Below are 14,769 nucleotides of genomic sequence, written 5' to 3'. Positions count from 1 at the left end.
GAAATTAATCATTTTCATCTCTTTGGGTAACTTTCTACCCCCTCTTAGGGATACAAAGGCTCTAAAGGAGACATGGGAATGCCCGGAGCTTCAGGGGAGAAAGGAACAACTGGTTTACCTGGCTTACCTGTAAGAATACTCTCCCATTCTGATAAATGCCTCTGAAACTTTTACCTACTCAGCCTGTCATTCGGCAGACACAACGTGGATCTCATGAAACTTTTGTTCCTCTAGGGTGTCAATGGAATGAAAGGGGATAAAGGAGATGCAGGACTCCCAGGTCCTCAAGGTCCTTCTGTAAGTTAGAACAAAATATAGTAACAACAATATTTACAAAGAGAGTGCAGTGACAAGACTGATGTAAGAGGTGGACACTCAGATTTCTACAGCTGACCCAGTTCCATACGCATTTCTGGGAGTTCCTTTTCTCAAGGTGCAAAATATCAGGAAGAAAATAATCAAATAAAGTGTGCAACCTGATTTACTGATTTGCTGCTAAAAGCATGTCTTATATTTTGCACTTGATACTCAAATGAAATAATTGCACCTGTGTTTCGAAAATAGTTCCACTTTTGTAAATCACACACACCTTGTAGCTCTATTTTTGCTCTCACTCTGTTTTTTTTATCTGCCCTATATGTCACGCTTTTATTGTGAAATGTAAATAACATGTAATAAACTTGTTGACTCACACTTTTATTATATCATTTCTCTCCTAATGTTTTCAGATAATTGGCCCTCCAGGGCCACCAGGGCCCCATGGATCCCCAGGACCTATGGTCAGTGTGCTGCCCTGAAAACCCCCTTTTTCATTAGTGGACACAAACTACACGTGTATTAGACACACAGCATATGCTAATAACCCTAATGACATGTTACATGACAACTCATAACGAACGAAAAGACAACACCTCACACAGTGTCCAGCAGCAGGTTAAAAGTCTACAGGTTCCTTTTAAAAAAATCTCAATATCTTAAGAAGAAGTGGGTATTTGGAGCCACGCTAGCATTTCCTTCACCTTACATATATAGACTGTCAGTCACTAATTACATTTCCCATCTGTCTGCGGCCCAGTCCAGCTTAACTCCTCTTTAATCCCACAGTGGTGTTTGCTTGTATGAAGTCACCAAGGAACAAAGTAAAAATAAAACACAGGGAGCCCTCGTCAGTTTTTCGCTGTGAGCAATTTCACGGTGCTGCGCTTGTTCTTCTTTTCGTCCATCCCTTCAACGCAGCTTTCACAACAATTTATGTGCAATGGTTCGGGCCACAAGCAGAACATAGAAAAGAAATGTGGGGATAGACAAATGAAATATATTCAAAATAATCGAACCAGGTACTTGTAAACTAAGTTAGCCACTTTTTAAATGTTTTTCAGGGTCCCCATGGCTTTCCTGGACCAAAGGTAAATATCAACAAAGTGAACATGCAATTCCTTCACGTGTACAATATTAAGCCAAAGTTAGGTCATCTTATAAGTAGTTATTATAAATATTTAGTGAGCCTGAAACGTAAAACAAAAGCATCTCCTGCTTCTCTTTCTTTCTCAGGGTGAACCTGGTTTGCATGGGGCAAAGGGTACTCGAGGAGAACCAGGACACAAAGGGGACCGTGGACCTCTGGGTCTCCCTGTAAGTGAAACCACACACCACAGGGTGTCTTCAGCCAGTCCTGCCCTTTATTTCTTTATTTCTTTACACCATAGAGATCCCTCATTTGTATTGTATTGTGCATTAGTACACACATTTGTATGTGTGTGTTTGTATATTTAAGTGTGCGTGCGTGCGCGCGTGTGTAAGTGCGTGCATCTATAATCCATTTTCTGTGCTCATTTTCATTTGCCTGGGCTGACTACTTTGCCGAGCGCCCTGTAACACACAGTGTAATTTAGTTGTTGTAAACCCTGCCATCAACCTGTCCTAATAACAGTGTTCATCTGGTACTAATCCCGCCTTGTTCATGTCACTCATACCTCCATAACCACACAGGGAGCCTCCGGCTTGGACGGCAAGCCTGGAATTAGGGTGAGTGCCATGTGACCAAGAGGCTTCAGCACCTAACTCGTACAGTATCTACTTCGACAGTATCCCCTCCATACAGTCCCCTCATTCTCCTATTTTTCTTTTTGTTCAGCCATGCCACCTCATACTGTTTATATCATTTTTACCAAAAAAGACAGTTTTGTTTCCATTTTTGTTTTCTTTTCGATTTTTATAGCTCAGAAAAAAAGACTGTCCGCACTCACTTCATCTCAGAGGACTGAGACCATACGCAGCACTGTTAGAGCAGGCATTTCAAGGCTCTTGTTTTGTCCCGTGTTGCATTAACTGAGCATTAACACACACTCATACATTAACTGTGTCAGCAGCGTAAATGTCCTTTGTGGCCAATGCACGTCTTACACTTCTGTGTGCTGGTTGTAGGTCAAACAAGGAGTATTATATATATACATGTATAAATATATATGCGGAGGCTATATGTGGCTTTTGCTACCATTTGCATTAACCTTAATTATTCTGAAACACGTGCTTATTCTAACCCAAGGTTGTAAACTCACCATGATAACACTGTTTTCTGCAGGGCATGGATGGGCCTCCAGGTCCTGCTGGTCCAGCTGGGCCGAAGGGGGATATTGTAAGATCAACATTTCATTTCTTCTATCTTACTGATGATACTCTGCATTAACGGCCGACCGCTATATAGTGACCGATTATTGACCGACATTAGATGTTTGTCAATATAGCATCCGCTTTTTATAATGGCCAATAAATTAAAATTAATTATATAAATAAAGAAGAGATTATTCAGCAGCGAGAGTTGCTGTGGTATAGTTTGTCCACCAGAGGGCACTCTGCCATTCCCCTGTTAGCACAGTAGTGCTACATTAACCAACCGATCAGAGTCAAGCAGAGTGTAAATGAGTAATCCATGACTTCAAGAGGCAGGAAAACAAGATTATAAATTTTACTGTCATGTTATCATAGAAAGGACTCGTAAATAACTGCTTGTAAAAAGTATTCAGGAATCTATGTTGTGTCTGAAAGGAAAAATATCGTCTCATTTATCAGATTATCAGAGTTGTAAATCACTAAATATCCATATTGGTGTTAAAAAATCTCATATATCGGTTGGTCCTAATTCATTTAACCTTTTACCTGCCATTGTAAGTACAACACTGATGTATTTAAACTAGGGTGAGAAAGGAGCACCAGGTGAGCCAGGGCCAAGAGGACCCTATGGACTACCTGTGAGTTTGAAATAGTTCAATGCCTACATTTACGTTGTATTTTTTGTTACAAAAAATACAAAAAATGTATTGATACAGTGTGAAATACATATTTTTGATCATAATACGGCTCATGTCTCTATTTGCAGGGAGCTGCTGGAACACCAGGCTTGGATGTGAGTCTGTTTGACTTTCTTTTAGTTCTGTTTTTAACAAGAAAGTTTGAGGAAAAAAGAATTAGTGATGAAAACAGGAATCAAACCGCTTCTTCTGGTTGAGGAATACTTAGGAAAAAGCTTTAAAATATATATTTTAAATCTCAAAACAAGAAGAAAGTGTAACTCCACAGAATCTGATGCAGCATTGTTTAAAATGTCCATAATTCAGTTCCTGAATACGAGTTGTAAAGCACCAAATGATATACAGAAAGAAAGCCAACCCATACCTGAAAAATACTTTGTATAACAGAGGAACGCCTCATCAAATCTGCCTCATATGTTCCACATTTTGCAAATCTCCATATCACAAGTCGATAGCATGATATACCATAATAGCATCAGTCATTTCAGGCACTTTTTGTTCATTTGTGCTGCTTTTTGTGGATAATAAGTACTCCTCCTTGCCTGATGCTAATTATCTTATTAGTGAATGATAGAAAGATGGCTGATTGATCTTCTATAAGTTCTCATACACTGTGTGTTCAATTCAGTAAGCGTTGTTGTGCGTAAATTGGTCTGGTTACGGAGCCCTTTAGAGATCTCATTTAGAAGTTAACTACATAAATATCATTTTTTGTTTTACACCCAGCTATTTCTTCTTCTTTTGGTCTTGAGTTTTAAAGCTTTCAGTTTTAAGTTTGATTGAAAATGTCTTGCTTTTAGCGTTGCAAGGGCAAGATAAGCCTCTTATGTCTGTGCGTGTCAAAGGCGAGCACAGCTCATCACACGCCGACCTTGGTCGGGACCCCCGTGCGTCAGATTTTAATGTGGAGTTGTGCTTTTACAGGGGTTGCCAGGCTTAAGGGGAGAAAAAGGCGACGTTGGGGAAAGAGGAGAAAAGGTAGATGTAGATATACTGTAACGGCTTTAATAACTACATAGAAGGCTGATGTCAATGGACAGTGACAGGATGCTTTAGAGCTATAATATCAATAATTGAAGTACTGACATTATTAAACCACAGTAGCTGACTACAGTACATTTTAATTTGCTAATTTCATTAGCCATTATTATCCTAATGAGCTTCCTTTACAGATACTGTGAACATGTTTTGCTTGGGCTCAGTCTTTTGTACAGCAGTTGTGCCTCCTCGACAGATGGACTCAAGAGCCAATTGGATAATAGCGTCCTATAACGGCAGTCCTCCATTGCTTAAAGTGTCATCCCCAGTCCTCTCAAACCAGCTTTTGTTCTCCACTTTTGAGTGATTTGCCATCTCATCAAATCCAGTGTCATTCTAAGTCATTTAAAGCTGATTTTGATGTATTAGCCCAAACAAGTCCATTGACAACAGGCTCTTAAAATTCATGCTTATTTATTTTCTGTTGTTTCCACGCATGGACATAAACTTGAAGCATTTCACCTTGAGTTGCTGAGCCTGTTGGTAATCCTTTCCCTGCTTGTGTTTACAGTAGTCTGTAGCTTTCAGTGTTACTTGTGTGTGTCTCTGGACCACTAACAGGCATGATTTGTTCAGTAGATGTCTTTAAGAAACTGTATCCTATATAAAGACGCTTTGCTGCTCCGTGGCGTGTTCTGTGAATCGTCGTGTTTACCGACAATTTCTAACGCACAACAGATTGTAGCGCTGCGCCTCTTTAGTGTATTTGTACAGGTAGCGTCTGATAAGAATCTGGCAGAGTGTGGATGATACACAATAATCAAGTACTTACACTTTTAATGAGTTATGGGTGGTAGCTATGAGTGCTAATAACTTGCATGAACTCAATTCAACATACGTTACCACTTCAAAGTTTGGGGTGACTTTAAATTCATATTTTATATGTATTTTTCATTATAAATCATTTATTATGTTTAATGGAATTTCTACACAGGCTCATTTTCAACCATTTCAAACAAATCTATCGTATTACCTGATGAGGGTTCATCTAACTGATAATGTTTGCATAGCTGAAAACTGTTGTGCTGATTAAAGCAACACATGCTGAAGAGCAATAAAGGCTGAAATAGGCTTCATACAATAATGTGTCACGAAGCTGCCCGTGAGACATCCGTTTCTCAAAATAGAGATTCTGATGTACTTCTCCTCCAAGTACAGCAGTTCACTGAGGCCTTCCCAACTCTTATTCTCTTATTGTTCATTTTCAGGTGTTCTGTGAAGGGAGAAGTACACATATGTTATGAAATCCATCACAGGAACACTTTAACTTCTCCATCTTCTTCCAGCTGCTGTCTTTAGTGGCCGCCACAGGCCTTCATCTTACCTTAAATGAAGCATTCTCGTTTGTCACGCTGACCCGCTGCATGACCTCCTTCACATTGACACTCTCTCCAAACCATACATGAAAGCAAGTCTCACTACCATTTTGTAAACCTTCCCTTTCAATAATCTCCACCCGCTCCACCCCGGCTGTATTATCTTCTTCACCTCTCTTGTGCATTGTCCATTGCTTTCGATGGTTGACCCCAAGTATTTAAACTCATTCACAGAAGAGATGTCACCTTGCATCTCCACTCTTACACCTGCTTATTTCTTACACCTACTCGTATTCTGTTTTGCTTTTACTAACTCTCATTCCTCTTCACTCCAGAGCATACTTCCACCACTACAGGCACTCTTTTACCTGCTCTCATTATAGATCACGCTCTCATCTGCAAACATCACATGAACCCTCTTTCAAAGGGCAGAAAAAGCTTTTTTTGAGGCTGTTTTTGCTCTTTGCATAACACAGTGGGAATGTGAACTGAAACACAGAAGAGATGTCTGTGACATATCTGACTGAAAATTAATTAACTATTCATTTATTATAAATTATTTCATTTATTTCTCATTAAATCTTAAATTAGATGGAAACAATGTGCTTTAAAACACCCACACATGCACAATTTTACTTTGAAAATCACCCCAAACCTTTAAGTGTTGCTGTACTTTCCCAAACCTGATATTTCTAACACAGTTGATTTGAGTATGTGAAAATATTCTGTTCTACAGGGATACAGTTTGGACTTTTTCAGTGTGTAGTAAAATTTTATTCTGTCTTTCTGGAGGACTTTTTCCCTGCTACACTTTCTCATCCTTTGTGCCCTTGACATCCCTTTGGCTATGAAGTGTTTTTTCCAATTTCTCCTACCCACCTCACTATCTCCCTTTTTATGTCTACTTCCTGCCCTAAGGAATGTTTTTAGAGTAGCCGGTATTGTTTGGTATCCCCTCCTTCCTAACACTGACCATGTGTCGTTCCTCTCTGTGGGCCATAGCCTCCCTTATTTAATCCCTCCTAATAGCAGTCCTTATTGTTGACAAATGCTTCTTAACTTGACCAAACCATTGTATCCACAGGGGGAGAAGGGAAAGAAGGGCAAAAAAGGGCCTAAGGGCGAGAAAGGAGAACAGGGTGCCCCAGGATTAGATGCACCCTGCCCATTGGTATGTCCCAACTGTGAGCGGTCGCTCCAAACAAGGAAGGAAGGAGCTCCCTTTGGCTGTGCTGAGAACCAGAATACCACCAAAATAACCTAAATATTAAAGCGTATTACTTTCCTAATAATTCAACTGTTCAAATGCAGAACAACAACAACATTGGGTTGGGTTCGCAAGCTCACAGGGCAGCTCCTCCCTCTCCCTCCCCTTGTGTCTGTCGCAGTGGACTGATGCAGGGGGTAAGGGTCGTCCACCTCTCTCTCAGTAACACTCCGAGGTCATTTTTACAAACAGGGTTTCCGGGGATTTAAGGGTGAAAAGGGGGAACCAGGGCAGCCAGGTCTGGATGGGCTGGATGCCCCATGCCAATTGGTACAGTATTTCTCTTCTTCCTAAACCTCCTACCCATGCATGCCGCTCACCTTCAGTCATTACCGAAGCAAAACCATGCATGAATCGAGAGCCTGACGAGCATGAGCACATCTTATTTTCATCACAGTTACATTTTTGTCATCATTTTTATCAATTGCTAGAAAAACAACATTCACGTGCACATACGTCACTAACATCCTGACCGCAAGCAGCCTTTTTCTTGTTTTAGGCACACCGTTAGAAACAAAATACACAAAGTAAATAAATCTGTCCCTCTAACTGAATCCTTCATTCCTCTGAATAAAACTGCAGAAAGCATTATGCTTACTCCCTACGTCCTTCTGATTCCTCGATGAACCACTTCCCTTTTAACCTGTTGCTAACACAGACTCCTTAACTGATGAGTTACCCGTGGATCCCTCCTTTACTGTGTTAACTCTCCAACCCCTCTCTGCTTTTGTACCAATTGGGCCAGACCGTGACAAGACAAGAAATCGTTTACTCTGCTACAAATTCAGACCTACTCAATTCAAGACCTATTCGTAGAAAAATTGTCTTTTTTCTCAAATATGTTTACAAAGCTTTTGTTTCTGAAACAATGTTGTATGTTGCATGGATATTTTAACACTATGGGTGGTAATTTAAGCACTTAAAAGTATACAAGGAGTTCATTTTAAGATGCCATAGTGCTGTGTGTGTATAGGAATGAACCAGATCGAGTAAGAAAGCATTGAAAATGTCACAAAAATCATCTTTTTACATTACATCTGCATTAATTTACTCAAACCAGCTGCATTCATTTTATTTATTTTTTTATCACACTTGCTTGATTTTCTTTATAGTGTGCCCACATCATGTTCTAAAATACAGCAGCACATATAATAAGATAAATCCTGAAAGATTTTGCTGTGTATTACATGCATGATTGAATATACTCTCTTGAGGTTGCCGTTGCATGTAATAATTTAGAATATGTTATCATAATAGTCAGTGTTGCATTTAAAAAGAAAGCAAAGAAAAGCGCTGCACAGTTCATGATTCTATTCATTTTTCCAAGCACCAGGGAAGTGCAGTAGTGTCTGTAGTGTTGCTGACTTTGATAACTTGGTTGAAGTTGTGCAACTTGCATCACCGTCTCTAAACTAGTCACAGTTGTGTCAAATTCAGCAAAATGATTATACACCACCACAGTAGGTATTACAGTCATTTTTATATTCCCCCCATATTTAGAGGTTCAAAAGTAACTGGACAGCTGTTCGATGGAACTCTCGATCTGAGGTTTTAGAGTGATGCGGATGCAGGTGAAGGAAAACTATCAGAGAGAGCAAAAACTTTGGGAGGGCGTGAACACAGAATTATTTCAAACCACATCAAAAGCACTCTCAAGGAGGCAGATAGATGTGAAAATCTACAACAAAGAGACACTTTCATTCGTGTAAATACAGAGGGTTGCAATGCAGATTAGACTCTGACAGAAAACATCATAAATAGCCAGCACAGTCCTGCAGAAAGTCTTTAGATGGATGAAACAAAGATGAACATGTACCAGAATGATTGGAAGAGAAAAGTAAAGAAACAGCTCCTGATCTGAACTATACCACGTTCACTGTCAAACACGGTGGAGGTGGCATCGTCATGTACGGCTACCAGTGGAACGGGTCACTAGTGCAGAGTGATGATGTGACTGAGGATAGTATCTGGATGAATTCTGAGGTATACTTGGCCATACTCTCAGCTCAGATTCAGCCAAATACTGCAGCCTTACTGATGACGATGCAAATAGATGATGACCCAAAGTATATTATTCATCCTTTTTCAGAAATGGAAATGCAGCATGTGGTTCTGTCCACAGGTTCTAGACTTCAGGCTAGACTTGGATTAAAATTATGTTATTTTGTCCAGTAACTTTAGAGCCTCTGAAAATGGGGGGCTGTTGAATTAAAGCTGAAGTTTTGCTCTTCAGTCGCATATTGGCTATTTCATTTGATTTAAAACCGACTGTAGTGGTGCACAGAGGCAAAACTACACCATCCAGAAACTCATGGACCTAATAGTATATATACACAGCACTTAGCTGCATGCAGGTTGCACATCCTTAGGGTGGAAAGAGAGAACAAGTGTAATTACGTGGATGACTTGATGAAGTAGGAGAATGTTATTGTGTCACACTTTTAGATTTGTGCTCATTAACTGGATGTTCCAAAACATCTGGATACCATTTGTAATCTTTACCTCTGGCATATAGGCCACTTATTTATAACCTTTTGTCATTTATTGGCGGATACATGATCACATCTCAGCGAACCTGTCCGTGCTATTTCAGATCTCATTGTTTTATTTCTGCTGCTCTTCTTTAAACAGGGCCCTGATGGTTTACCAATGCCTGGGTGCTGGCAGAAGGTAAGACGAGAACATAATTGAGTAAAATTTTATTATAAACACTGAAATTGTAATTATTATTTTTATTGATTTATCTATTAGTGCGAAATCTGTTCCCAGTATGATACTAATATTTTGCTCACCCAGTGTGAGTTTGTATTTATTTCATGTGGGTTTCAGCTTCTGTGTTTGCATGTTATGTTTCATTTATTGTGACTCGTTAGTCGTAGCAGTGTATTGCATCTGTGTGAAAACCACAGCGTACGACTCATGAACCGATGTGAAAACACCCATCCTCACGTCGCTCTCTGTTGTTGTGCTTTCCTTGCAGTGATCACTCTAACCTGAAACGCATGGAGTTTGTAAATAATGCTTCTTTTACGGTATTTATAGTTTTTTAATGGGAAAACAAGTCTAAAAGAAAAGAAGTCTGTGTGTACAATGCTACAAAAAGAGATAACTGTCCTCCCCCCCAACCCCACTGTCCGACCCCGCTGCAAGTTTCATGCTCTTTGCTGCTTCTACTCACATCGCCGTGTGGAAAAAACAACAAAAAAAACAAAAACCACGCGCGTCCGCTCTTTCACATCCACGCCGTGGTGGAGCTCAGATCCTCGGCTGGTGGCAGAACTTGTCTCTTTAGTCTTTGCATGGCTCAGACTGGAGCGTCGCAGCCCGGCCAGATTCACGGGGGGTGGTGAAAGGAGGCGTGGGAGGAGGAGGAAGTGGATGAGGTGGGATCTGGACTGGCTCCCTAACACCAAAACGCTAGGTGTTTCTGTGTTGCTTCGTCTCAACAACCTCACCACACTTTCATGCAGCACCATTCACTCAAAGACTAAAAGAAAGAAAAAAAGGACTGTGCCAAGCAGAACATTGCACCCCTGCCCTCCCCACTCCTGAAAAAGCATGAGTAGTGTACTGAAACTATATTTATATGTATTGTACATACATGTCACTGTTTTGTGGTTGCGTCATGGCTTCTGCAGAAAAAACAACACTAACAAAAAAAAGAAAAGCCTCTAGAGTTCTGAATAAGTAATTTTTTTTTTTGCTTTCCTTTAATCTTCCCAAGGGAGTCACGCCATGGCTGGTAGCCTGAATGTCCCCCCAGAAAGTAAAGCTGTTGGTTATTGTTGCTTTATTGTGGTGATGCCTGCAGAGGGTACCGTATCAGCAGGTTTATCACTGTTGCACTCGCGAGGCTCGCGAGGCGTCAGTGCGGTGCCTCCAAACAGGTCTCCGGACAAGAGGGGAGGGGTATGGGGTGGGTGGGTATTGGGGGGAGGTAAACTTGGCAAGCTCGCTGCACTGACAGGGAAATGAATCAGCCTCACACGGATTTGAGTTTGGACGGGCGTGCTCGGGAACCGTCTCCCAGCGCGGGAACGGACTCTGCAGGAGAGCCTCCAGGAGTCTCGCGGATCTTACGCCAAGATCAGCAGGAGCGTCTCCCTCTCCTGGCGGGCAAACGCGTGGTTTACCGAGAGCGTTGACAGAACACGATTGATCATGTTTGTTTCTTTACTATTTTTATCTCTTTCGTTTGTTGGTTTTTCACTGCCCCTCTCTCATTTTTACACATTGTTTGTATTTTATGTATAATAGCCTTTGGTGCCTCAAGCTTTTATTCATTCCTTTATCAGAAATGTACAACTTTGTATCACATTTTGAATAATTACGATGAAGTTTGTTTTCTATTTTCTTTTGTTTTTTTGTTTTCCAGAAGGGAAAGCGTTGTAAGCTGTGGGAGGATTGAAAAGCCGCACTGTTTTTCATGTATATGTTTTTACAGGATGTTGAAACCGCATGTAGCTTCGAGCTTCACCTGAGCATACATTGAGATTGCATTCATCTTAGTTGTACAGCCACTGATCGGACTCACGGTTTTAAAGAAGCTCAATATTTGTACAAAGCACATCCGAGCATCGTCTGCAGATATGCTACTTTCTCATTTTGGACTTGTACGGGATATTATTTGTACAGTGTTGTCAGTTTGCTGCATGTTCACAGTTTATTACATACGGATTTCTTAAATACTGAAAACAGGCATCAGTTTGAGGAAGTGCAGAGCTTTGTTTAGTGGTCTTCAGTGAGATTTAGCCGAACACACACAGTATTTCAGATGAAGGCAGATTGTGTTGAATCTAGCCCGCCACACTGCTCTCTTCCACCTCACATTGTCTTAAATATGTTGAAAAAGTGTTACAATGCAAGAAAAGCTCAATTTGGCATTTACCGCAAACTGGTCTCCTTCCATTAGTTCACCGCAGTCTAACTGGTGGCCGGTTAACATCACATTCCTCATCAGATGGAGCAAATCAAAAAAAGTGAATTGAGCAGTAGGTTTATTTTTCACCATAGCTTATACATCCTTTCACGTTCCCTATCTTTATCTTGCCTTTTGACATAGTAGGTGCTGTGTAGGGTTTTCTTCAACATTAGAATCGTTTGCTGTCAGAGCCGATGTGAAACAAAGTAAAACAAACCTGTTGTGATGCAGCAGCAGCCGCCAGTGGATCCAAAAGGATTTCCACCCACGTGGTTTCTGTGTGACGTACAGCTCATCTCACCATTTTAAAAGAATGGATGCACATCAGTGTAGGTTCTTACGGTGCTACCTGATAAGCAGGTCAACAGCAGTTGATGCGCTCTAACAGTGGCGAGAACTACACGAGCAGTTTCTTTATTGTTGTTGGAGTTTTATGTGTGTAACAATTTCAAGGGTTTTTTTGTGCATATATTTGTGTATTTTTGTCTCAGTATTTTAAGTGGTACATTATTTATTTTTCTATGATTTCTTAAATGAAGGCATTTTGGTTCTGAACAGCATTCCTTTCGGTTCTGACGTGGGTTTCCGCCGTTCATACGAAGAGTTTCGGGTCACGCTGAGGCATCGCGAATCTGCGAAGGAGCTCTGTAGTGGGGCGTCACAGATCGGTGTGTAGTCACTGTGCATTTACTTCAACTTATAGGCCTTACCATGACATACATCCGCTTTTATTAATTTTGTGTGTCAGAAAAAGCTAGTACTGAAGGCCTGAATGTTGACGGGCACAGCCAATGCAACAGTACACAGCTGAACATGACCGCCTTTTTTCTCTCTCACGCTTTCTCTTTGCATTGAATGTAGTTTGATATATGTATAGTGGATTATTAATGTACTGTGTGTGCTCATTTGGCATAAAGTGCAATTTATACTTTAGTTAATGTGTGTAACGTCAAATGCAGCTGAATTATCGCATTAAAGTGATTTCTGTAGCTACATTTGTTCGGTCATGCTACCCTTTATACCACTACCTGGGGACATTTAAAAAAAAAAACAACTTTATTCACCAGAAGACAATGAAACATATGTAAACACAGACCCTCAAATTAGATCATATTTTTTTGCTTAAAGTTGCCCCTTCACTTATGTTTTTAAAGTGTTACTTCCACTGTGTCGTATTTACTATGTTTTTATTCTGTGTTTTAATTTCCAACCTTTGTTACAGTATTTGTTCTCACAAGGTGCTGTATTCTTAGCATGTGCAGCTAATTTTTTTAAATAGACTTTTTTATTTGATTGATTTTGTTTGAGTTTTGTGTTTATTTGTTGAAGTTAAAGGGTTTTTTTTTTCCTGCTATCAGCAGAAGTGCCAAACAGTTTGTTCCCGTATGGGTGTTCAGAGACCTGGCGAGAAGCTCCTTAATGAGTCAGCATCAAATTTTAAGAATCTGTATTCTTGTGTTGTCGCAGAAATGCCTCATGTCAGTCATTGCAACATGAGTGAGTAGGAGGAGGAGAATGGGGGAGCAGCCACAGTGCTCTTCCTCCTTGATGTTGTGAAAGACGCTGGTTTCTCATGAGGGTGTGTTGATGCTCCAATGCACAGCAGCCTTGCTGACGTAATTCTGTTGCCACATAAATGCAGACTGTAGCAAAAATTTTAAGAAAACTTCATTCTGTGACTTATTGGAGTTACGATTATAATTTTGGGGGGGTTGTGGTAAATGTTCAGTTTCTGCTCTGCATTGGTATTTCTTGTGTTTTTTTGCCCACTTGGTTGACATTTCTTTGAAGAGCCTTGTGTTCATTCACTATATTTCAAGTTGACATTACATATGACTGTACTGTTGGAGCCAAATAAACACAGTCTTTCAAATACACTAAATGGTGGACTTTCCCTTTATTTGTTGTTTCCAGATACCTGTTAAACATTTTCATCCTTTTTTTTCTTTACTGGTTGAGCAGTTCAGGGTTGCAGGGGGCTGTAGGTTATCCCATATATATCCACATATGTCTTGTACTATGTATATAGTCATATAGTACAAGACATGGTGTAGATCCCAGACATGTTGCCAGTCTATCACATGATTAATACAGAGTGACAGTCATTCACAGTCAAATCTACATCCACGGCCACTTTAGAATCACCTATTAACCTAACATGCATGTCTATGTCAGTAGCTATTCTACCTTCGCTAACAACGACAAACTACAAGATATATTAAGTAGACATGGTCAAGATTCAAATGAAAAGGGAAGAAAGGTGTTTTTTAAGTGGCATGGTTGTTGGTACGAGAAAGGCTGTCTAGGTATTTGAGAGACTGCTGATCTTCTGGGATTTCCCACACAACCATCACTAGGGTTTACAGAAAATGGTCTAAATATCAGTGGTGGAAGTTCTCTGGGTGAAAATGACTTGTTGATGCCAGACGTCAGAGGAGAACAACAGGCAACAGTAACTCAAATAATCTGGTTACAACTGATGTTTGCAGAAGAGCATCTCTGAATGCACAACCACTCAAATCTTGAAGCAGATGGGGCGCATCAGCAGAAGACCACATCTTGTGTAAGTCCTTTTAGCTACAAAAAGGAAACTGAGGCTACAATTCATACAAGCTCACCAATATTGAACAACAGAATACTGGAAAAACATCACTTGGTCAGATGAGTCTTGATTTCTTTGATGACATTGGGATAGTTGGGCCAGAATTTGGTGTAAACAACATGAACCATGGATCCACATAGAGCAACTGCATAAAAGTTTAATTGAAGTGGATGAACATTAAGGTTACATGCGTGGTCATTTTGCAGTCTTGTTCCAAGCAAATAAACAATTTACTGGTGTCCTACCTGAATGTTACAAACAAGCTGAACAGTGCTGACTGCTATATTGTGCATGTCCGAATTTACAACATTATCATT

At 40.3% G+C, this 14,769-nt stretch overlaps 1 protein-coding gene across 1 annotated transcript in view; it reads left to right on the top strand.

Moving 5' to 3' along the window:
• Positions 1–13,072, top strand: part of col25a1 (collagen type XXV alpha 1 chain) — a 161,220-nt gene extending 148,148 nt beyond the window's left edge. The window contains exons 26-38 of the mRNA XM_085400267.1: positions 49–129; positions 235–297; positions 729–779; positions 1,380–1,406; positions 1,552–1,632; positions 1,990–2,025; positions 2,582–2,635; positions 3,195–3,248; positions 3,377–3,403; positions 4,233–4,286; positions 6,747–6,833; positions 9,561–9,599; positions 9,910–13,072. Coding sequence (XP_085256393.1) covers positions 49–129; positions 235–297; positions 729–779; positions 1,380–1,406; positions 1,552–1,632; positions 1,990–2,025; positions 2,582–2,635; positions 3,195–3,248; positions 3,377–3,403; positions 4,233–4,286; positions 6,747–6,833; positions 9,561–9,599; positions 9,910–9,912 — 657 coding nt within the window. The 3' untranslated portion in view covers positions 9,913–13,072. The remainder of the gene's footprint in view (positions 1–48; positions 130–234; positions 298–728; positions 780–1,379; positions 1,407–1,551; positions 1,633–1,989; positions 2,026–2,581; positions 2,636–3,194; positions 3,249–3,376; positions 3,404–4,232; positions 4,287–6,746; positions 6,834–9,560; positions 9,600–9,909) is intronic.
• Positions 13,073–14,769: the final 1,697 nt, after the last annotated feature.

Source organism: Rhamphochromis longiceps, linkage group LG3 (assembly GCF_057381845.1).
Source record: "Rhamphochromis longiceps isolate RC_006_pf linkage group LG3, R_longiceps_female_GT1.1, whole genome shotgun sequence".
Classification (NCBI taxonomy): domain Eukaryota; kingdom Metazoa; phylum Chordata; class Actinopteri; order Cichliformes; family Cichlidae; genus Rhamphochromis; species Rhamphochromis longiceps.
This window is presented reverse-complemented; position numbering and strand designations above follow the sequence as displayed.